The following is a 25,304-nucleotide window of genomic DNA, read 5'->3' on the forward strand; positions in this document are numbered from 1 at the left end:
TCTCTCTCTCTCTCTCTCTCTCTCTCTCTCTCTCTCTCTCTCTCCCCTCTCTCCACATATAATATATATGATACATATGATGGGAGGCAGATGCATGCATGCCACTGTGGGAAGTGGAGGTCAAATTTCTCTTCTTGTGAATCATAGGGATAAAATTCAGGTCTTAAGACTTAGGAGCAAGCAATTTTATCCCTGAGCCACCTCACTTGCCTGATGTTAGTTATCTTTGGGGTATCTTGAGTTTTGCAAACACTGCTCCATTTCCTGAGGACCTTAATTCCATGCAGATTCAATTTAAAAGATTCAGGAGGCCAGTGTTTGGGGGTGGAGGAGGGAGGATGGACCGGCAAAGGAGAAGAGGAAGAGAAGGAGACAGGAGAGAGAGAGAGAGAGAGAGAGAGAGAGAGAGAGAGAGAGAGAGAGAGAGAGAGCGCCAAAACACATACCCCAGAGCCTCTGACCTCTTAAGAACCCATGGCTCCAGCTTCATATGAGCAGAGGAAGGCCTTGTGCAGCATCGATGGTGGAGAGGACCTTGGTCCTGTGAAAGCTCGATGCCCCAGCATAGGGGAATGCTAGAGTGGTGAGGCAGGAGTGGGTGGGTGGGTGCAGAAGCACCCTCATAGAAGCATGGAGAGGGGAATGGGTAGGGAGTCTCCGGAGGGAAAACCAGGAAAGGGGATAACATTTGAAATGCAAATTTTAAAAAAAGGACCTGGAATCCACAAAAACGTCCATAGGGACCTTCAGTTTCCTTCATCCCTGGACTGGGCTAAAGGATGATACCGGACTTTCTGAAAATTGAAAGAGCAGGGAAGGGATGTCAGGGATGGAAGGAAAGTGCTGGAATGATGACTCTGTGCACTAGGAGTAATCTGGGACAATCCAAATACTTCAATACCCAGAAAACTGCAGGTAGTGAGCGGAGTTGGATCGAACCAAGATCCTAAAGGGAGAAGATTTGAAGGACTGAGGGAGGTGAGGCGTGATCTAGCGGCACACGGTAGGACCAGGGTCCACGTAAAGTTTCTTACAGCTTGGCGAAGCTGGCAGCATGACAGAGGTGGTGTGGGTAGAAAAAGCCCAGGACCAGGAGAGCTCTTCGGGCGAAGCAGACAGCACCTGAGGCTGGGCGCGCGGAGGAAGGGCGCGCGCCGGGCGACTGGAGCTCCCGCGGCCGAGGGGCGCGCGGCAGCGCAGGGATTGGCGGGTGCTCCCGGGCCCCCGCGCACTTCTTAGGCGGAGCGGCTGAGCCGAGCGTGTGCGCACGACCCCAGCCCGCCTCTTGGTCCTTGGTTCAGCGTTCGGCTGCTCTCCACTGCAACCGCTGCCCCGGGTGGGCACCCCGAAGCATGAACACGCCCGCAACTCTGCCCCTGGGGGGCGAGGACACCACCTGGACCCCTGGGATCAACGCCAGCTGGGCTCCGGATGAGGAGAAGGATGCAGTGCGGTCCGACGGCACAGGGACAGCGGGCATGGTAACTATCCAGTGCATCTATGCGCTTGTGTGTCTGGTGGGCCTGGTAGGAAACGCCCTGGTCATCTTCGTGATCCTACGCTATGCCAAAATGAAGACAGCCACCAACATCTACCTGCTCAACCTGGCCGTCGCTGATGAGCTCTTCATGCTCAGCGTGCCATTCGTGGCCTCGGCGGCTGCCCTGCGCCACTGGCCGTTCGGGGCGGTGCTGTGCCGCGCTGTGCTTAGTGTGGACGGCCTTAACATGTTCACGAGTGTCTTCTGCCTCACGGTGCTCAGCGTGGACCGCTATGTGGCTGTAGTGCACCCTCTGCGAGCTGCCACCTACCGGCGGCCCAGCGTGGCCAAGCTAATCAACCTGGGAGTGTGGCTAGCGTCCTTGCTGGTCACCCTGCCCATCGCAGTCTTCGCTGACACCAGGCCAGCTCGTGGGGGTGAGGCCGTAGCTTGCAACCTGCACTGGCCTCACCCGGCATGGTCTGCGGTCTTTGTGATCTATACTTTTTTGCTGGGCTTCCTACTCCCGGTTCTGGCTATCGGATTATGTTACCTGCTTATCGTGGGCAAGATGCGTGCTGTGGCCCTGCGGGCTGGCTGGCAACAACGGAGGCGCTCAGAGAAGAAGATCACTAGGCTCGTGCTAATGGTGGTGACTGTCTTTGTGCTATGCTGGATGCCATTCTATGTGGTGCAGCTTCTGAATCTGTTTGTCACCAGTCTCGATGCCACTGTCAACCATGTGTCCCTCATCCTCAGCTATGCCAACAGCTGTGCCAACCCGATTCTCTATGGCTTCCTCTCAGACAACTTCCGACGCTCTTTCCAGCGGGTTCTGTGCCTGCGCTGCTGTCTCCTGGAAACAAGTGCTGAGGAAGAGCCCCTGGACTACTATGCCACTGCTCTCAAAAGCAGAGGTGGCCCAGGATGCATATGCCCTCCATTGCCCTGCCAGCAGGAACCCATGCAAGCAGAACCTGCCTGCAAGCGAGTCCCTTTCACCAAGACCACTACTTTCTGAAAACCATTTCACCCTCCCTCAGCTCACCTTCAAGCAGGTCTGCACCACACTCTCAAGCCAGCAACTTCAAGAACAACTCCTGTTGTCACTAAGCCAGGCCCTTTCAGCAGCCTGTGTTCTGTCCCTAGGAGCCTCAGGACTCCTGCTAGCCCCTGCCTCTCCTAGGACTGACTGGCGCCAAGGACAACTCCGTGGGGGTAGGACTTCTCTGGGTTTTGGGCTAGAGTACCATCCTTTCCTGGACCTCTAGCAATTTTTCAAGAGGCGGGAAGCAGGTGGTGGTCAGAAAGGGATGCCTACCCTTGTGTGACTTGTGACAGTGACTGCTTGGAAGAGCGCTGGGAGGGTGAGGTAGGCAGAGCTAGGCTCTCTGCTGTGTGGTAGCATAGGGCATATGGTGAGACAGGGGAGAAGATATGATACCTCCAAGTGTTTTCCCTCTGTGTCTGTCTGAGTCTCTCGTTGCTAAATGAGATGTCTACGCAACAGCTGAAAGCACTTGCTTTCCCAAGGCACAAGTGTTTCCCAGTTGTCAAAGGGCCAGTAGCAGACTTCCTGCGAATGCAAATGTTTAAAGAAGGATGGTGTGGGGGTGTTTTTTGAGAAAAAAAATTCTGATTTCTGGTCAGGAATTAAAAGGCAGAAAGGATTAAAATCTTTTTTTTTTTCCACCCTTTCCCCTGGTTGCAAGAATATGAAACCTCATTAAAGCCTAAGCTATGCTATGAGGAGGTGGGTCTCAGGAAAAGACCAGAGAACTAGGTGGAGGGGAAGTAGACTCTGTTTTGACATCAGAGGGGGACCGCAGTGAAAAGCCATCAGTGGGCCTTGTACATTAATCACAGCTCCAGTGATAGTTGCCCTGAGGAAGATTCACAGCCTGTAAGAGCTTTACTTCTGCTGAAGCACTGGAGCAGCCCAGCACACGCAGCATTTGGGTCAGAAGTGGCTGGTCACAGCCCAGATCAGTACAGCAAAATATCCTGCTGACTTCTACTGAGCCATTGCTGGTGGTATTAGAACAATAAGCTAAGGGCAGGAGGAAGCACAGGGTAGTCAGCTGGGCAGTTCTCACAGCTGCGTGGTGAGGAAAGGGATCTTTAAAAGAAAATACCTGGATCCTATCATCCTAGAAAATATAGCTTTGTGTCTTCTAGGGCAATCAGCATGGGTTCTAGCTGGTAGAAGGCTAATGGGGATCCAGACTGGACCAAGAGGCAGAGTGGGGCTTGAGGGAATGCCCTGCCACCCTGTGGATTGCAGTGCATCTCTGAAAGCCTGGGAGAGGCAGGAGGTGACCTTTTCTGGGCTGCTTGCCCAAAGCCATGACTTGTAGCAGCTGCCTGGTATGTGGGAAATGGACAAGAAGGCTGAATTCTAGTCCCAGGCGCAAATGTCTTATAACCCAAGCACGACACTCAGGCCAGGTCTTCAGAATTTCTGCCTGGAAAAATCAACTGGTCCTTGTAGTTTGGTGAATCTTTAGTTGATCCAGTATTTTCTGTCATTTTTGCTATTGTTCTGTTGCTGTTGAAAAAAGATCTCATGTAACTCCAGCTAGCCATCAAGTCACTACATAGGAGCCGAGGATGGACTTGAAATTCGGATCCTCTTACCTCCACCTCCTGAGTTTTGGGATTAGATTGTGTAGCACCATGCCCGTTCAGTGTTGGGGTAGAACTCAGAGCCTCAGGCACTCTACCAACTGATCTATATCAGCAGTCCTACATGGTGACTCTTAGCCATGAAGACTGAAGATTCCAACTTCCTCACTAACAGTAGAGAAGAGAAAGGCCTGTGTAAGTGTATGGACATATACCTGTTAGATTCTTACCTTCTGAAATGGTCAGCTAGCTAGATGGTCTGAAAATTGTTGTTGATTGTGGGTGTCTCAAGGGTGATGTAGGAGTATGTGGAAGTCATCAGGGTCTGCTCCTCAGCTGATCTTGACTAACCTCTGAGAGAACTGCATAGCCAGGTCTCTTCTGTATCCAAGGCCATGACTATGGGTTGGAAATCTAAATAGAGCGCTGAACTCTTTGTTTCCACTGGCATGAATACACACATGTTCACACACCTGCACAGACCATCCCTAACTTGTCATTACTTCCCACAATCATCCTTGGCATCAAGAAAAGGTCAGTTTCACCTTTACATCTTATGTCTGTAACAGTAACTTCTTGTAGTTTTTTTTTTTTAATTAAATTGTTTCTTTGTGCCTGGCAGAGTAGATAGCTGATAAATAGGCTTGAACTGCACTGCAAGGATCACATAGTAGAAACTTTTGGCCTTAGCAATGGTTGCAGTAGACAACAGTGTTAGGCTTTCGCCCTAGTTTGAGTGGCTCTGGAGTTCTTATTTTCAACCTTCTAAGGACTCACCCAGGCCCCAAGACATGCTTGTTTGCCTAGAAAAAGACAAATTCCATTTTTAAAATGTGAGCTTTTAACAAGGATTAATCATGGCCAAAGGGCCAATAGCTTCAAGCTGGAGAAGTCACCAATGATAACAAAAAACATCAGCTTTAGCTAGCCCATGAGCAGAAATTTTAGCTTTACCACCTCAGTTTCCCACCCTTTTTCTCCATTAATTAACTTATTTATTCTTTCTACATCCTGATTGCCCATTCTTAATATATGCACAAATGGAGGGTTTGAGTTCTAGCTCTTCTGTTATGTCTGGGCACGAATGCAGAAAATGTGGACCTTGAAACACTTGTCTCATAGGTTGTAAGTGGTGAATAACCCCCTCTTCTCACTCTCTTATCCTAAGAACATGACAGTACAACCTTAAATTCTGTGAGCACAGATGTTGTAATCCTGAAACTGTGTTTGCTGAGGCAACTCTACTGTGTTAGTCAGCACCATGCCCCCAAATTCTGTTCTCTGGGTCCCTGTGCAAGGATGTGTATTCACAGGGTGCTAAGGGTGTCTCTTGGTGATTCAGCTGGCTTCCAGACAACATAGTGAGTCTGCATACCATGTCTAGAGATGCAGTTTAATGGTAGAGTGTTTGCACGTGCAGGGCCATGGGTTTTAATTTCAAGAAAACATGTGAATGGGCTCACACATGAGTGAGCCCATGCACATGTGCACGTGAACACACACACACACACACACACACACACACACACACACACACACACACACACACTTCAGAAAAGGAATGTGGCTCCCCAAGCTAATACAGTAGAATCAGCCCTACTCTTACAGCAAGTACTCCTGGAACACTAAGGAGAGACTAAGGTGGTGGGGAGGCTTCTGTGTGCATTAGTATTCAAATTGGCCTTTCTTTAGTCATTTTGTTCAAGCAGTGATATCTGTTCTTCTATTTTGATGAAAGCATCACTTGTACATGATAAAATTCACCCTTTGCATGTAAACAGCTTTCTGATGCAGTTACGATTCTGAAGTTGACACCCCAGTCAAGAGAGACCCTGTTTCTATTCTCATTGCCTTCTTTGTGATCTGTAGCCTACAGAGATGGACCACAGGGAAGACAGGATGCAGGATTATGGTGAGGTTTTTCCCTAAATCTTTAGGGGGCTGTGCCAGCTCTGGGTTTCTCCCACTATCAGGTAGAACTCAGCTCAGAGACCCAGACAGCTGCTACCTGCCCTTTAGTCTTAATCTTGGAAGAAATGTTCTGGACTTCAGGAGCCTCCTGAACAAACTGGGACTTTAAATAGGTTCCTGGGCAAAGTCATGAATTCCCTATGGACTCCGCAACCTTTTGAATGCCGAACATGGAATATTGGAGAAGTGTGGTTTCCTTCCAGGCCAGGAACCCATGCTTTCTTCCTGGAAGAACAGTAAGGGTGTTCCTTTAGACGGTACCTTTGCTGCAGGCTGCCACTGCCTGCTAACTGCTGACATGAAGACAATTGTACTGGGTTTGAGTCACTCTGCTTAAGTTTATTTAAGTGGCTTCCTGTGCTCTAGATGATCAGGAAAGCTGCGTCTCTCTCTAGCCCATCTGCGCCAACTTCAGTTTCTCTTGGTATCAGTGCTGGATTTCTGCAGAATCACCTTGGGGGCGGGGCAGGGTGAGACACTGATGGCAGTTAAACATCTGCAAAGAATCTCCGATGTTTGTGGTGTATATCACATTTCAACTCTCAGGAGAGTAGGCCAGAGCGTGAAGTCAAAATTAGCATGTGAAAGAAACGAGCTGACTGAGGGGAGTAACCTCTTCCCGCCAAAGCTGAGGTTATAGCAAACACACACTATGTAATGTTAAAAAGCCTTCTCTCAATGTTCCTGTCAATGAGACACAATATGGGCATGACTGAGCTACTGACCTTTCTCCCATCTCCAGCCCACTTCCTTCCCTGAAAGTGCTTTCTTCCTTAATAAACTCTTTCAGTTTATACCATGTCTGTGTGTCCCTGTCAAAATTCTCATTCTGGGACACAAGAACTTGAAAGCCCCAATAGGTGTTCATTTGGTTCCTGTATCTTCTAATAAAAGTGGGAGGGCAGGGGCTACCGGTATGAGAGTGAGCATCTGAATCTGTGAAAGGTAATGTCTGGTGCTCAAGGTAACTAAACCCAAGCAGAACCAGGGTGACAAGGAAGTGAAATGAGGGTGGCCACCACAAAGCTACCCCCCCTCTCTCTGTCTCTCTGTCTCTCTGTCTCTGTCTCTGTCTCTGTCTCTGCCTCTGTGTGTGTGTGTGTGTGTGTGTCTGTGTGTCTGTGTCTGTGTATCTGTATGTCTGTGTGTGTGTATGTGTCCTGAGAGGCAGAAGCCAAGGCCATGCTGGTGACATGAGTCCACCGATGGAGATGCAGACAAGTGGCAGGGTTCTGCCACTATCCTGTAACTTCCTGTCACAACAGATTTCCTTAAGGTTGAAGTTTAAAGACAGGCATCCCCAGCCTGCGGTCCAAGTGGAACAGTTGTCACAAGGTCCAACTTTGAGTTCTGATGCTTTTTCCCTCATCTGTCTGCCCCCATCCCATTTCAAGCAGGCATGACTTGAGGGCACAGACTCCACAGCCTCTTTTGTGTTTTGCAACCATTCTTTCAAAACAGGCTGCAAAAAGATTTGATTCTGTTAGGATATAATGTTAAAACAATATTTAGTTTTTCGTGGGTGAGGAAATCAATTGTTTGCTTATGTCTGAACCTGCTGACCAAGAGAAAAAGGAGGAAGGACCCACTTGAAGCAAAAAGGTAATGCTGAGCCAGGCATTCATTATTCTCTTGGGGGGTGGGGGAAGCAGATCTGGGTGTGGCCTGTGTCATTCTATGTACTACAGGCAAAGGTCAGATGTTTCTGAGTACCACCCTCCCAGAGCCTGTGTTGTTTGTAAATTCAGTATACTGATACTACAGTTAGTCCAAGAACAGCATTAGAGATCCTGGCCTTGTCCACAGCAAAGGATTTTTCACAATGACACACACACACACACACACACACACACACACACACACACACACACACACATGAGGCCTGGAGCCAGTTTCTCCTTTAGTCGTCTGAAAGCATGTTCGCTCCCCTCTGTGATGTCTTTGGACCAGCGGATGTACAGAGATCTATAGCTCCCACCCCATTGATGACACTTTTAAGTAGAGAGTGATCTAGAGCTGGTGAAGCATGGATTTCCTGGATTCTGCAGGGTCACGCTTGCCCTGCAAACATCCCCCTCCTTAAACTGTAGCCAGCACCCCCAAATTTCACCCCCACAGTTCCCTCAGGGCTGACAGCACCCTTGCAAAGTGGCTCTACACCCTTAAAGGTCATTCTCGCTCTGGCTTGCACTTGCTTCCATGATGTTCCCCATTCCAATGTAACCTTTTCTTATTCATATGAACATCTATCAGTGTCCCCCACACTAACAGTTATTAAGCATGGTCTATATGCCAGAAGCTGCTTGTTCATCTTTTCACTCCTCATGCAAGCACAGCGAGGCAGCACTGCTGGCTCCCACTCAAACATTAGAGTGTAGTAATGTAAACCCCCAAATCAGGCTGGGGTCAGATCAAGATGTCTGCGATAGTCCCACCCCATGTTATCTCCCCGGCTGCTAACAGGACAAAAATATTTAGAAATATGTAAATAGTCTAGAAGTTTCTATTCTCTTTCTGAACGATTTTTAATCCCGGCATGCTTCTGATGAAACACCTGCAGCACTAACGATGCTCCCCCTTCCTCTGGACTCCTGGACCCATCCATTTGGGCTCACCTTGCTTCTCACAGATCACTAAGATGCATGATGAAATCTCCATCAGTGGGGTCAAGACAAAGCTCCTTGTTGCACAACTGTGAGGACCTAAGTTAAGACTCCCCCAATCCCATAGAAAATCCTGACATAGTGGTATTCGGCTGCAATCCCAGATCCCGAGGGCCTCATCTACCTGAAGGCAGGGAGATCCTGATTCAATGAGAGGTCCTGTTTCAATGAAGTAAAATAGATAAATAATGGAGAAGTAATTTAGGAGGGTACCCTGATGTTGACTTAGGACCTCTGCAGGTGCCTACAGGGGTGAATACACAAGTACAACCTATCCCCAGTACACACACACACACACACACACACACACACACACACACACACACACACACACACACACACACACCACACACACACACACACACACACACACACACACACACACACACACACACACACACACACACACGCCTATGTCTGCCCACAGTAACAGCTCGTGCCAACACTGAGAGTCTCTGCCATGCCTGGATGTCTAAAATTATCTAATTGTCTTATTTAGCTGTCTTTTCTCATGTTTGCCTCCTGGGAATTTTCACATTCCAACATGTCAAATTCAGACAGCTCAATCATTCCACAGAAAGGGGACCCAAGAGATCAGTGTCACAAAGACGGTGATGCTTGTCATTGCCAGCAGAAATGATGATGGCTTCACAACGCCTTAAATGACACCTTGGCATTCAGGAACAATACATGAATTCGAGCCGTAGACCTCTCATGACAAAGTTGAGTTTTACATGTCAGATAACAGGCAATATTGACGAACACAGAATGACCCTCAGCTGGGAGACCAAAGATTCCCTCAGACCCTAGAGTGTGTCTGAAAACACAGACACGAGGCCTCCAATATAAGGTTGCTACGGTCATACACATAAAAAAAAATATCTGTGCATACAAAGGTAACAAACTCCTGTTACATGGAAAAGAACCTCCTCTTGGAAGGCAACGTCAGAGATTGGGCGGCAGGTAGGCGGTAAAGATGCAGTCCAGCCTGGAATGTATCTCCTGCAGTTAGCATTGTTTGTGGGTATAAAATAAGATTTAAAAATGAAGGGACTTGGAGGAGAGAAAGGAAGGAGACACCCATCGGCACATTGTAATCTATTTATTTTATACACGTGACGTCATAAGCAAAGGCTTTGCTTGTGTTCTAGCTAAACTCCAATAAATAAATATGTACAGATATGCTGAGCCTACAAAACAGTAAAGAAAACCTTTTCTTCACAAAAGATACACATATGATACATTTGTTCCTTACACTGACATATGAACTCATTCCTAGCTTACTTAAAACAAAACCCTTCTGGACTCTGTATGCCAATATCTAGAGGCGTGTACCTGGTCCTTTTATTTTACCCAGAAAGCAAAGCGATGCAGAGAAAATTCCTCAGTTTCTTTATAAAAAAAAAAATGGCCTGCATATGGCCTGCTACTTATTATTAAGTGACATTTAAATGTTCTCAAGAAGTTGGAAACTCTTTAGACCAGTTGTCCTGAAATGACTGGACAATGTCCCTGTGGATGCTGTCAAAATGCAGCTTCTTATGAACTGGCACACTGGGGTGGGAGTGGGGTAGGGTGGGGGTTAGGATTTTGCAATTCTAGCCAGATCCCAAGGGAGGTCCCAATTCTTGTGTATAGGCCAGGGCTAGTAGATCTCTCTGAAGTACAAGATATCGTTCCAGAGTCTCATTAAAACAAAGTCCCATCTAGTCACCCCCCAGACTTCATTCCCAAGTTGCCATATCTCCCTAAGCAGCACATTGCTTTTATTTTGGGACTACAAGTGGCAAACACAGTGGAGAGGCAGCCAGGCACGAAGCATACAGCTCAAGCTTTACTGGAAGATGCTTCCATCCGTCCGTCTCAGATATGTCCAGGCTAAGGACCACATACATTCTTGGATAGCTATGAATGTGGCCCAATATGTCTGAAGATGGCAATGTCCTATTGGAATGTCAAAGGGTTGGACAAAGGATCCTCTGCACATTTTAAACACTGTCAAAAATTAATAACACTGTAGAAGCCTGCATAAAAAGTTTAATAATTATTACCTCTTTTGTCATTCTAAATAAAAAACAACAACAGCAACAATCATAAAACCCAGGCTCACCCTTTCAAAAACAAAGATAAAAAAAATCAAAACCCTACTTCCTTGAGTTTAAATTCTGTGACATTCCAGCACTATTAACTAGTTAGTGTTCAGTTGAAACATTTTAACTTTTGTTAAAATTCTTTTGCTCTGGTTACCTGAAATCCCCAATTAAATTGCCAAAGCTAGTGAAAAAAAATATTTTTCTGCGTTTAGTGTTTTTTTTTTTTTTTTCTGTTTCACATAAGAGTTTGGAGACAAGGGTAAAGGCAAACTATGATCAGGTTCAGGGAGGAGAATGATGGGGAGGGGGAGGGGAGGGAAAGGAATGGAGGGACACAGAAAAGGGTGAGGGACTGGAGACTTACAAGCAAAATAAAACTGAAGGGAAGAAAATACTAAATACTTTTAAAAAAATAAATATCTAGGTCATCTCCAGTCCATAGGGTCAAGGTTTGCCTCCAAGCCTACAGATCAGCAGCACCCACACATCCTGCACCCCGAGGTGAGGGACTGGGACACTCCTGGATCTTCACTGTATTTGCCACCTCCGCCCAGTTGTCCAGTCTCTACTTGGAAGAAACTGGGCTCTCCGGCTTCAAGTCCTCCCTACCCTCGCTTGTCATAAGAGGATGAGCTTTTCTCTGGTTATTATACCAGCCAGAATGCTTTTACATTGCCAGAGAGCACAGCTGGGAGGCTGAAGAGAGAGAAAGGAGAGGTGCAGAGCCCGGAAAGACAAAGGCCACCTTGGTCTCTGGAGTAAATCCCTCAGAACTTCTGCAGCGTCCGATCAGTCCTCACGTGCTGCAGTACTACCTCCTTGGCTGAAGAGGTACACTTGTACTCCAGCTCCGCGCGAGCAGCGCCCTGCTTCTTGCGCAGGTGACAAAGAAGCGCCAAAAGCGCCACCACCAGGGACAGGCTGGCAATGGAGATGCCAATGAGCACACCAGAGTGCATTGGCCTTGCAGAAGGGGGAACTGTCGAAGAGACTACCGTCGGATTGCTTGATGGGTGCTCCCCAGAGCCACCATCCTCTGAGTCCTCCAGAACAGGGATGGGGTCACAGTCCTTGCTAATCTGACCAGCAAGGGCTGTGTTAGGTCCGCAGATGCACTCATAGGAGCCAGGAAGGTTTCGACATTCATTGGTGAGGCATTCGTCTTGACTGCACTCATCAATGTCTGTGCATATGGAACCCTCGTCCAGGATGAAGCCGTCAGGGCATTGACAAAAGCTTGGGGAGTTGGGGTCACAGTCTGCTGGGCACGAAGTTTCATTGCAGAACATTTCGCACCTTTCGGGATCATCCGGCTTAGGTGCGAAGCCCTCAGCACAGATGCAATTGTAGTGCGTGGAGTTTACTGGCTGGCACTGATACTCGCATTTAGATCCGAAGCACGGATCCAGTTGCTCCACGCACTCTCCGTCCACCAACTCAAAGCCATCATAGCAGCGGCATTCGAAGCCGCCCTCGGTGTTAGAACAGAGCTGAGGGCATGGATTGGGCCCCTGCTTACAGTCATCCACGTCCTCACACCGATGTCCGTCTGCCGCCAACTGGTAGCCTGTCTCGCACATACAGGAATAAGAGCCTGGCACATCAGAGTTGTTGACGCAAAAATGCTGGCAGAGTTCGTTGCACAATTGAGCCACAGGTTTTGCGCACGAACGGCCATCAGCCTGCAGGTCCACGCCGCTGGGGCAGACGCATCTGGGTCCGTTAGCGCTCCTGTTGCACATGTACTCGCAGCCACCATTCTCCACGCTGCAGTTCCAAGCTCCTGTCACTTCCCGAGTCCAGTGTCCCTCTGAAGTTCCGGGCAGGGCCCTGCACACCAGCTCCAAGCCAAAGGGCGCCACGGTAGCAGAACTGCCTATCGGCAGCGTCTGAAAATCCGCGCCGCTGACCCCCAGTGGGGTGTTGTAGGTGCTAGAGATGTGGGCACCCTCAGGATCTCGGGTATTCACCCGTAAAGGCCTGCAGAAAGCTGCGAAGTAAAACTCGCAGAGAAAACCCTTGGTCTCGTTCTCGCACGGCTTCTCTTCCCACGCCGGCTCGCCTGGTGCAGCTTCTGTTGCTGTTGAGACCGTGACGCACAGCGGACCGCAAAGCGGAGGCGACTGATCGTTGGGCCGCGCCCACCTGCTGTAACTGGTGTGGTTATCCCCAGTAACCCACTGGAAGCCGCGCAGGGGCCCGAGATGCACCGGGTCACCACAGCCCTGAGGGAGCTGTAAACCGATCCAGGGCCGTGAGTCCATACTACTGTCGCTCACCAGAAGGGAGATGACATCCGCAGCCACCGAGGAGCGCACTGTCATCAAATGTCCCTGCAGGCGCTGGCAGGCCTGGCTGGCATCGAGGAAGGTCACGGGATCCTGGAAAAGCGCGAAGCACTCATTCCCCACGCATTGACTGCCTTTGGGCTGCAGCTTGGCTAGTGCAGAGATCCCCAGGCCAGCTGGAGCCAGCACACCCAGAAGGAAAACCCCAAGCATGCTGTCCAGGGGTACACCGGGCAAGCTACAAGAAAACGCTAGCACTGCGATGGTGCAGGCACCCAGTCCCGGCAGAGGGGTTTCATACGTCTGCGGCGACAGCAGTTAGCCTCTGTCTCAGCCTAGACTTTTCTAGCCCAGGCTCGTAGTCCCTGCGAGGCAGCCTCTGACATGCCACTCAGCTGAGGCTCCAGTTTATAAATGCGCGGCCCTCCCTCTCTGGAGGTTCGGGAAAAGGAAGGAAGTGCCTAGTGGGAAGGGCTGATGCTGCGTTCTCGGATTACTGGGTTCTCCGGACGCCTTGTGCCCGCCCTCCAGCCTGGGATCACCTCTGTGCGAAGAGTTAAAAACACTGTCTGGGCGTAGGGAGGCCCTAGGGCGTGGCCTGCAGGCGCCACCACAGAACTGAATTGTGTCAGCAAGTCGACAGTTCCCGTCCCAGACTCTCCGGTATAGCCCACGGGTAGCCTGTCTTTAAACCTCTACACACGTACACAAGCAAACGCACACGTACACACACACACACACACACACACACACACACACACACACACACACACACACACACACTTCCCTATAGATGCTACCAGAGTTTGGAGGATGGCCTGGTAGTTGGGGCAGGGGAAAAAAAAAGGAAGAGTCTGGTAGAGGGTGTGCCTGAGACTTGCAAGACTCTGAGAAGGATTAGCTAGATCCCTGATGGGAGCTCAGGAAGCCTGGCTGCTGTGACTAGCAGAGGGGTTGGGTCCCAAATGACCTTAGAAGAGGCCGGGAAATGATACTAGGGCAGCAAGAGGATGGAGTGGTCTAATAACCTCAAACCCTTCTCCATTCCTCTCCATTCTGACATCTGGACAGCAATCCCCTGATCTTGGGCAGGCATCGCCAAGGCCAGACCCTATCTAGTTGCTTGAGAAAGTCGTGCAAGTGTTGTATGGGTTCAGAGATCAGGGCCCCCTTTCCCACTTGAATTCCTCCAGAATTCTCTGGGAAAGGTGTGTTGCGTTCCTTTGTTCTGGTTTTGTTCTGTTTCGTTTTCTTCCAAACCTATCTCAAACCCCTCAGTGAAACTGGCCCGGGACCACAGCAAGGAGGTGATATGAGCTACAGTGGATTCTACTTGGTTCCTTTGGAGGTGATCACTTCCATTGTCATTTGAGAGTCTCAAAAGATAGAGATGCCTACACAGTCCATTTGCTCACAACTGGCACTGAAGAGGAGGGTCCTGTGGGCATCTGGGAGGGGCGGGTGGAAATCTGTCACTTAATGACTTATCCGCTTAAGCACTCACCAAGAATGGGGAGGGCTGTGTCCAAATCAAAGCTTAGCCACCTCGTCCCCACCTCCCTCATCTCCCTACTCGCGCCCTACACCCCGCGGCTGTCACTTCCACCCAACTGCCAGGAGGCGGTGCTGTTGAACTCTAGACCAATCCAAGGACAGTGGTGCATTGCTATAACTGCTACTGAGAAGTGTGGGCTGCCTGGAGCCTAGCCTGAGGTTAGGAAATTCGTCTGTGGGAAGCCCTGCGTAGTTCCCACGGCTTACTAATAAAAGCTTCTCTGGTCCAGTACAGCTCAGACTTTAGATGAGAACAGAGGCTGTGATGTCCTCGTGTGGAGAAAACATACACGGAGGGACCTGTGGCCAAGAGGGTGGGATGAGAGCACTGAAACAGTAAAAAGAAGGTGAAACATCCTCCATCTGCTTGCCTATGAGGGACTCTGGCTCTGTCAAGCCAGAGCTGGAACCGGTACAGTCCACCATCCCATTGGTTGAACTTGTCTTTATTGGGTCAAAGCCGCCTCAGCTCTCAGTAAGGAAAACACCAGAGCAGTGAATGGATGCCACTCTTTTAAGTTCTGGGAATGAATACGGTTACACCTGGGTCCTGGGAAAGAGAAGAGAATGGCCAGGGATTGGACAGTGGGGATAGCCTTTAGAGGAGGAAGCAGCTTTCTCATGTGGGATGGGACCTCCAGAGGCACTGTTCAGAGTAGGGATATCCGCTAGGTAGAAGACAACAGGGCATGGACCAGCTGGACTGTCTGCAGAGTGTGAACTAGTGGGATTGATTACTCAGTGCTGAGAGCACAGAATTAAAAGGTGGTTACCCTCCTGATTCGGGACTTCTCAACGTGCTAGCTGTCTTAATTAGAGTGTCTTTGACTGTGATAAAACACCATGACCAAAAGCAACTTTGGAAGAAAGGGGTTTATTTCATCTTACTGCTTAAGGTTCATTATCCAGAGGAGTCAGGGCATGCATCTAAGGGCAGGAGCTAACACAGAGGCCATAGCGGAATGCTGCTTACTGTCTTGCTCCTCGTGGCTTGCTCAGCCTGACTTCTTATATCACCCAGGACCACCAGCCTAAGAGTGGCACTTCCCACAAGGAGATGGGACCTCCCACATCAGTTATCAGTCAAGAAGGTGCATCATGGGCTTACCTACAGGCCAATCTGTTGGAAGAATATTTGCAACTGAGGTTCTCTTCCTCCCAAATGACGACCTGGTGCCAGTTTGGCATGACTAACCAGCACAGCAGCCCCGAGTATGGGTAAAAACTGGTTGGAGTCTTGGAGGGATTCACCTCCATCTTTGGTGGCTCTTGATAACAAAATGTTTCCTAGGGAGATGCAACAGACATGCCTACTCACCCTAGACAGGGAACCCGTGACAGACCAGATTATGGATACCCCCAAAGTCCAACTTGGTAAACCAATGTTTTTATTTGGGTTACTTACTAGTGCAGAAATGACTCAAACACAGGCGGGCTGCCTCATAAAAGCCCACCTAGCATGTATGACAGCCCACAAAGCTAGCAACCTAGAGAACATTGCATGACCTGCAGGCAACTCAACAATTTGGAGAGTGTCCTTTCCAGGTAATGCTGTTGGTCTAAACCTCTTCCAAGCAGTTAGCTGATTTTAATCTCAAAGTCTTGACTCCACTCATCTGAAAGGGACTCTCAGCTTTTATTGCTTATTCTGGCCAGAATTAGCCTAGTAAATTTAGTTACTTTCAGGGACTTCCTGAAACTATTCCTAGTTGTCTACTTTCTTGTTTAAGGAGCTTCCCTGCAGAAATGGAATGTTTTAATCTAGGAGGAAACTGTTAACAACAGTGGTGGGGAGTCTAATGGAAAATGTAACCACACTATTGCAAAGTGTTGGGACTTCTACACAGAAAACTTAGTGATGGGAGAGGTTGTCTAGGTACAAATAAAGGGGCTCTGTTCCTTCCATATCAGAAACAATGCCATTTCTACAACGTCTTGCAGAGAACGGGTGGATATGGCATGAGCTCTCCTAGTCACCATCACTTTACCTCTGTCCCTAAGCACATATTGCATGGCCTTCCAAGGCTCCCCCTCCGATACTGCAGCTTCCCTCTTCAGTCACTGCAGTACTGAAGGCTCTTCTGCATGCTTTAAACTGCTTCCCATTGAATGACGTGTTCCAGACCTCTGTAGACCCTGGCTTCCTATTTATATTGGATGTGTGACACACCCATCTCCCTCTCCTAAGCTTATTCCTCACTCTGCCAACTCCGATCATACAGCAACTAAGGTATTTTACTGCTGAGACCATCTCTTCAAAGAGCATCGTGCCCTACATAATGACTCAAAAGCCACTTTTTCACCCTTACTCTTCCAGATATCCCTGAGTCATTTGCACTCTTGACCTTTTCTCACTTTCAAGTCTTCTTCTATAATGTTTAACATATATGGCCCTGCTCTCCTATGAACAACTTCTCTAGTCTTACTGAGCCCACCAAGGTTACCACTTCATAATGGTTATCACTTCTTAGAGTCAGCCTCTGTTCCTGAACTCCTCACTCTCTACTCTACTACTCGGGAGACTGCAGAGGAAGTGTCCCAGAAGTGTTCTCCAACCCAGTTTTGTTCTGTGCCACCATTTGAGCCACCCGGTTTGAAACTACCTTCTTATCTTTTGTCTTAGGCTTCATTAATTTCTTTCTTGCCCCATTCCTTCTCAAACTTCACTGTTCCTGACATAACTCTTTATGTTGAGACAACTGGATTCCCAACACTTTTTCTACTTCTCAGCCCATGCCACCTAGATCCTCCTACTCCCTCAATGTTCCTCACCACAGGTTCAGAGATCCTTGAGCTCCTTTCTGCTCACTTTCTCACTGAAGGGATTCCTTGCCTCTATTCCCTGGCCACAAAGGAGGGTTTGCATTCAAGAATACTAGGCTGAGATTTGGAGCCAGATCTGGCTCTCTACACACAGTTTCAGTGACCAATGTACTTCTGGGCTCAATGACCATTAAAAGTCCTGGCAAGAGAAACTTCTAATAGTGTCAGAGAAATGCCACATTCCTCTCTCTTCCAGTCTCAGATTCTCAGCTCTTCCTCTGTTAGGAAAACCCTCCTGTTCATCCCAATCTCTGTCTTCCACAAATGTTGCCTTTTTCTAAGTCTCCGTTGACAAGCTGCCTCATCAAGTGTTTCTAAGTAAGGAAAGCAGAGGTGATCTCTCTGCAAGCTTCCTCCACATCTTTCCATTTTCTGCTCCTTCCCAGCTCACTCAGTCACCTGTGGATCCCATCACCTTTTGTAACACTTACCCTCTGGCTTCCTGGGGTGAGTCATGGCCCTTGTACCTCTTTGTATCCCTCTCACCTAATGTCTTGATTTGCGCAGAGTCACCTCCCAGGGGTGACTGAGCTTATGCATGTTTAATGGTTAAGTGCATTTCTTCAAATTTACCTGCAAAGCCAAGGATGAAGGGCCTCAGAGCCTTTTGGATAATGTAGAGTATAGACTTCGGAGCTAAATTGACTGGACTTGAGTCCTCCACCATTTGCAAGATTTTTCCTTTTTTAATTTTAAGACTTTGCAAGTAACTTCCCATTTCTCTAGCCCTCTGTGTTTCAATTTGATCATTCAACTGGATGACGAGAATAGTACCGCGAATGCATAATGAGAACTAACTGAATAGGTTATGTGTGGAAAGCATTCGCTAAAACTGAACTATAATGAACTCCCAAATTTTAGCTAAAAAATAATCACACATGCCCCCGAAATTTGGGTTCAGCCACTAATTGTTTCCAGTTCTCAGCATGGTTCCAGCTCCTCACTAAAGAGTCACTGTCTATTGGATTAAATTTAGTGTAGCCAAGCATTTTTGCTAATTATAACAATAATTTTGGGGTTGAGGATTTAGCTCAGTGGTAGAGCGCTTGCCTAGCTCAAAAAAAACAAAAACAAAAAAAAACAAACAAACAAAAAAAATACAATAATTTTGAAAAAGAAACCCAAAGAAACAAAGGAGGCATAAAGATGTTCAGTGTATGGGACCTTGAGTCCCAGTCCACACTTGAGATAGCTACTATTACACATTTATCTTTCTAAATGTGGAAACCACAACCCAAAGAGAATAAGTAACCCTGAGTTACTAGACCCTGTTTGGATAAAAAGATCTAGAATGTGGAAGACACCTGAGGCCTACATTTGTAAGATGTCAATTACTTTGGCTCATTTGGTTACATATCTAATTGTCAGAGACATCCACAGAGGTACAATACCTGATGTGCAGGAGGTTTTACACTTACAATGATCATTGATTTTTTTTTTTTTTATTTTGAAAACAGTTGTTTCTTATACAGGACTCATTATTGGTGAAAACTTTATCACAGGTTCCCATGATCCTTCTAGAAGTCTGGTTTTTCAGTTGGGAATTTCTGTTTAATTCTATAGAGGAAGCACGAAAAACTACTTGCCAGTGAATAGACTTTAGACATCTATACTGAAGGCAGACATACTTGATAAAGACATCAAGCACAGCCCAGGGTCTGAAGGGGGCTTCGAAAAGCATTGTGCCTACCCATCCCCCACCTTCAACATATTTTAAAAGCTGTTACTAGTGGGATACAGACATAAAAATTAAGTGTCTGTGGCTATGCAGTGATATATCAACTCATAGGCGGGGACATAACTGCTATTTCAGAAAACATTCAGTGAGCAAGCCAAGGGAATATTTGACTAAGTCCTGGATCTTAATCCAGCTTTCTTCAAGAAACAAGGTAACAGAGCAATCCTTTATTGATCCACTGTAAATGAATATATGCTGACTTTGTAACATACTTACAACTAATACCACACTTAAGAGTAAACACTGAAAACTTTCCCCTCGATGATTGTGAGCAAAACAAGGATATCTGAGCTTGGTACTTCTGCTCTGAACTGTACTGCAGTAACTAACAGCTGAGTTCGCATGTTGTAGGATATAAGATCAATGTACAATGCCAATTGAATTTCTGTATAGAAGTGATGCAAAACTGAAAGTTAGATTCATAGGACAATTTCTTTTATAGTAGTATCAAAATGAATAAAATACCATGAATTAATATAATAGAAGAATTATATATATATATATTCTAAAACAATAAGGCAATATTAAAATAAATTTTAAAGGATGTAAACAAACCCGGTGGCCGTGGCAAAGGGGGCAGTGTTCTCCAAAGTTATCCCCATATTCTATGCATTACCTATCAAAAACTTCAGCTGATTATTTTTAGCATATACCCTGTAATTCACACAGTTGCGAAATGAAAACCCAAAAATCCTGAGAGAAAAAGGATCAATGAAGGAAGATTCATGCTTACTCCTTTCAAAACATAACAACACTATTCAAAGCTATAGCAAGAAAAACTTGGATATAGGGAGCTAAATCAGTGGATTAGAATGAAGAATCTAAACTTAGCACATTATGGTTAGTTGATTCCAACGAAAGAATCAAATTATTATGTGGGGTTAGATAATCTCTTTGGGGGCTGGAAAGATGGCTCAGCAGACAATTGCTCTTCCAGAGAACCCAAGTTCAATTCCCAGCACCTACATAACAGCTTAAAACTTGCCAAAACTTCAGTTCATGGATTAAATGCTCTCCCCCTTCTGGCCTTTGTGGGCACCAGTCATAAACGTGGTACACAGACATACATACAGGCAAAACACATAATAATAAATAATTTATTAAAGAATAACCTCTTCAACAAATTATGGTGGATAAACAAGAAAGCCGTGTTAGGTAGGACTAGAACTCTGCCTTACTCTATATCTGAAAAATAGTTTTTAAAAACCTGAACAACAACATGAAAACTGGAAAATCTATAGAAGAAATTACATATATAAATCTTTGTAAAGTTTATGACTAGGGAATGATTTGTTGGCTTGACACCCAAACTACAAACAACAAAGAAAATACTCATTGAGTTAAAAACTTATATTTCATAGAAAACAGACACCCACATATTGGAAGAAAATATTTACAAGTCAAACTTATAAACAGCTATTTCCCCGGCTATGTAGGAAGCTATTGAAAGTCAATAACAACACAGCTAACTCAACTACAATATGAACCCCAAGCACATGAAAACACGCTGTACAGCAAATCAAAACTACAGTGAGATACCGATTTATACTGCATAAAGATGGCTGCCATTAAAAACGCAGATAATAATAGCTTAGGAAAACGCTGAGAGATGACAATCTTCCTGTAAGTGGGAGTAGAGAAAAGCAATGTTGCAGCTGTGTTGGGAGGTAGCTAGTAGTGCCTCAAGTTGGTAAACAGATACCAGGAGAAATGACTACATTTCCACCTAAAACTTGTACATCCATGTTTATAACTGTATCATTATCAATAACTAAGTAGCACAAAGAACCCAAAGGCCCACAGATGGATGAATGGGTGGATACAAAGTAGGATGTGGACACATGGGATAGTTCTTGGCAATATAAAGGCATGAAGGCCTGACTCATGCCATGATGGGGGGGGGGGTAAACTTTAAAAATTATGTACTAAATAAAAGACATGTTTCACAAATGACCACTTGTTGCATAATTCCATTTTTTGTGAAATTCCAAAAGAGAAAAATCTGGAGGCGCAGGGAGTATTATGGTGACTGCTAATGGATACACGGTTTCTTTAGAGGATGGTGATAACCTCTGAAAAGTGATTGTGGTGACAGTCACCCATCTGGGTGACTGTGTTGAAGGCCATTGACTTGCTCATTGTAAATGAGTATATGGATCACATCTCAGTAGAGCTGCTTTTAGGAAGGATATATTTTGCTAATTACTAAGGAATAATAGCAGAATAATAACAGAACATGAACCCGGCCAAGAGCAGCCTTAAGTCTTTCTCCTGGTACTAGGACCTTCACAGTATGATGTAGAAAATAAAACCTACAACCATCTCTCCATCAATGGAACTTAGCAAAGAGAAGCTCAGCAGATTTCTGCATAAGTCAAAAGAGGCTCACAAATGCCTGGTGAGCTGCGTGGAGTCTGGTATCCTGTGTGGTCTGTGATGCAACTAGACAGGACATTGTGTAAGGTAGATTCTGGCAGACTACCACCTTGGTCTCAGTTAGTCTCCTCATGGGTTCACTCCTAGAAAAAGAGTCTTCAAAGAAATCAGGAGCCTTGAGGAAAACAGCAAGAGATCCACTGAATTCAAGGCACCTTTTTGAAACACTTATCTGCTGGGTACAGCAGTATATTATTGGCTGATAGTTGATGGTTGTGAGGTAAGAAGCAATTGTTCCACGAACCATCTATCACTAGTGGATGAAGCCTATATTGCTGATACCAAGAAGTGCTTGCTGACCAGAGCCTGATACAGCTGTCTCCTGAGAGGCATTGCCAGAGCCTGACCAATACAGATGTGGATACTCGCAGCCAAACATTGGACTGAGCACAGGGACCCCAATGGAGGAGTTAGGGGAAGGACTGAAAGACCTGAAGGGGTTTGTAACCCCAAAGGAAGAACAACAATATCAGCCAACCAGACACTCCAGAGCTCCCAGGGACTAAACCACCAACCAAAGAATACACACAGAGGGACCCATGGCTCCAGCTGCATATGTGGCAGAGGATAGCTTTATCTGGCATCAATGGGAGGGGAGGCCCTTGGACCTGTGGAGGAGGCTTGATGCCCCAGTGTAGGGGAATGCTAGGGTTGTGAGGCGGGAGTGGGTGGGTGGGTGAAGAAGCACAGTCATAGAAGCAGGGGGGAAGGGAATGGGATAGGAGGTTTATGGAGGGGAAACTAGGAAGGGAGATAACATTTGAAATGTAAATAAATAAAATAACCAAGAACAAAAGAAAATAAATATATCTACTAGAATACAGAATTCCAAAGGGAAATCATTCATATTGAAATGTGTTCAAATAAAGCAAATTTCCACCAGCAAATAAATCCTGTTTTAAAAAAAAATGCAAAAACTATTGAAAGTGCAATGAAACCTGTTAAAACCTTAAAAGACAGGGGAAACTAAAACACCTCCCACAAATCTATGAAGAAACAGCGAGGGCTCTTTCTAGATATCGTAGTGAGAAAGGTATGTCTGTCTTTCTGTTGTTCAGCTCCCTGATGGTATCATTGAGCTCTACCTCAAAGAAGATGGTCTAGTCCGTCAGTTTTCAGAAAGATCTTCATCCTATCCCTGAGGCAAAGCACCCAGCACATGGTAGACTCTTTCCAGATGTTGTAGGCAGACAGGGTGCCACTATCTTCCAGCTGCTTGTCAGGAAAGATTAGCCTCTGCTGACCAAGGAGGGTGCCTTACTTGTCCTAGTTCTTTGCCTAGTTCTTTGACATTCTCAATGGTGTAACTGAGCTTGCTCTCCACAAGTGCATCTCTTTGAGTGTTTTTTTTATCTCCATCATTTCAAACTGCCAGTCTATGTAAATAATATTCCCAGAGATCTGCAACAACACAGATACCTGTGAATATCTAGGATTCACACTGCTGGTGGACCAGGTCCTGTCTACACTTCTAAGGGATGTGCTGGCTCCTCCTCCTCTTTCTCTTAATTCTCTTCCTCACCTTCACCTTCTTCGTCTTCTCCTCTTCTTCCTCCTTTCCCTTCTTTCTTGACATTTTTCCTCCTTTCTTCCCTACACCTTTCCGTCTTTCTCTTCCTTTCCCTCCTCCTCTTCTTCCTGTTTGTGCCTCCTGTTCCTTTCCTTTCTTCTCTTCTTCCTCCTCTTTATGAATGAAAAGATGCATTAAGTTTCATGTAAAGATGAATGAAAACAAAAATGTACTCATTGTCATTTCAAGTTGACAAAACTTCAAAATTCAGAACCTCTCTCTCTCTCTCTCTCTCTCTCTCTCTCTCTCTGCGCGCGCGCGCGCGCGCGCGTGTGTGTGTGTGTGTGTGTGTATTAAAACCTCTGTAGCTTTTTCAAAGTACATTTGTGCCATGTCATGTTCTCACTCAGTATGCACACCATGCTTCTCACAGATCTTATTTTAATTTGAAACACAATGAATGTTTAAAATGAAAATGTTCTTCCACTCAGCAGCACTATCCTGGAACCCAGCCCTTAGAGAAGAGCCAAAAGATTCAGAAGTGTTATTTGAAAGATGTCAAATGTGGTTTGACTTCTAGCAAACATTTCCTGGGATAAGTTTAGGGCTCTAGTGCAAACAGCAAATGAGGCTTAAACATCAAGCATGTGTAGAGAAAAATGACATATTTTGCCAGAAGAAGGCATGTAAAAAGGAAACTATCTTGATTATGATAAAAGAATAATTTAATGTGGACTTTAAATATATTAAAAGTGAGAAACCAAACAATAAAACATCTGTCCTGAAATTAATTGCACATATTTAAGTCTTGCCTTTAATCTTTTGGAGGGGGGAGATACCTGAATATATTTTGTTAACATGAGAAGTATATTGAAAGGATTATAATTGACACATCAAGTGGGTGGACAGTTTTGGAATTAACTTTATCTAATTTGGACAAACGTGTGTAGCAGTTAAGTTGTCCCCAAGTGAAAGTATAAGAACAATGTTCAGTTTTCTGTGACTGATTTTTGTTATAAAAGCATAAATGTCATAAGTAAAGGTTTCAATTTTAGGAAGATTAAATACTTCACAGCAATGAAAACTAGTGACTTCTAAGTATTTTGGTTATTAATATATAGTCTAAATTTTGCAGTCCTATGCAAACAGGAGCTATTTTGACTAATTTCTAACTCTGAACCGCAATGAGCTTCAGAAAGCAGCTGCTCTTGGGACTTAAGAAGGTCTGAGTTTTGCATCCTGTGAGTTCATCCTAGTGAATCTGCTTCTTCAAAGACACATTTTGCAAAAGGACAGATTTTCATTCCATGGGTTCAGGCTGACAGAATGTGCGCAGCCTGTCTCTAACTTACCATTCCAAGGTTACTATGCGACTGCTGTGTCACTCTGTGTTTTGACTTAATGTATAGAAGGCAAGGCAGTGAGAGAGCTTTATAGAACCCATGGACCTGGAGGAATTCTGGAGACATCCTAGAATAGAGATGGATTCGTTTTTCCAGAAAAGATCAGAATCACTCTTTCAGGATGTTTGGACTCGCCCATCTCTGCTGCAGCCAGGTAATCCTGCTTTGGTATCTTTTTTTTTTTTTTTTTTTTTTTGGTTCTTTTTTTGAGCTGGGGACTGAACCCAGGGCCTTGCACTTGCTAGGCAAGCGCTCTACCACTGAGCTAAATCCCCACCCCCTGCTTTGGTATCTTGAAGGAGATAACACCAGCTACATCCCATGCAATTGAATGTCTGCTGCCTTGTAATTAAAAGTCCCGACGCCGTCTTTTGGGAACAGTCAATATTTAAGCTTTCTGTCCTGCCAAGTCAGTAACCGAGTAGATTTGAACTGAGTTTTTTCAACATCTGGCAGAGGCAAATACACACTGACAACATATATGCATCTGGCTCAGTCAAGACTATGGACTAGTCTGATTAGCAACCTCAGATTATTATGGTGTTATGGCTGTGACATCCACAAGCCTGTGGATGACTGAGAATCTCTCTCTTTGGAGATAGCAGAAGAATGTTCCTGACTGGGAGAGATGCAGACCCACTCACTTGCACCCAGAGCCAGCCCACCCACCATGGGCTTCAAGGTGAAGGAAAAGGTGGAAAACATCCAATCCACACCAAA

General features: G+C 46.1%; 2 protein-coding genes across 2 annotated transcripts; one reads left to right on the forward strand and one right to left on the reverse strand.

Moving 5' to 3' along the window:
• Window positions 1–1,241: 1,241 nt before the first annotated feature.
• Window positions 1,242–3,830, forward strand: Sstr4 (somatostatin receptor 4). Its single transcript, XM_032904361.1, has one exon. The coding sequence runs from the start codon at window positions 1,353–1,355 to the stop codon at window positions 2,499–2,501; it is 1,149 nt and encodes a 382-aa protein (XP_032760252.1). The 5' UTR covers window positions 1,242–1,352; the 3' UTR covers window positions 2,502–3,830.
• Window positions 3,831–9,827: 5,997 nt separating this feature from the next.
• Window positions 9,828–13,500, reverse strand: Thbd (thrombomodulin). Its single transcript, XM_032904363.1, has one exon. The coding sequence runs from the start codon at window positions 13,331–13,333 to the stop codon at window positions 11,600–11,602; it is 1,734 nt and encodes a 577-aa protein (XP_032760254.1). The 5' UTR covers window positions 13,334–13,500; the 3' UTR covers window positions 9,828–11,599.
• Window positions 13,501–25,304: the final 11,804 nt, after the last annotated feature.

The sequence above is a fragment of the Rattus rattus genome, chromosome 5 (genome assembly GCF_011064425.1).
Source record: "Rattus rattus isolate New Zealand chromosome 5, Rrattus_CSIRO_v1, whole genome shotgun sequence".
NCBI lineage: Eukaryota > Metazoa > Chordata > Mammalia > Rodentia > Muridae > Rattus > Rattus rattus.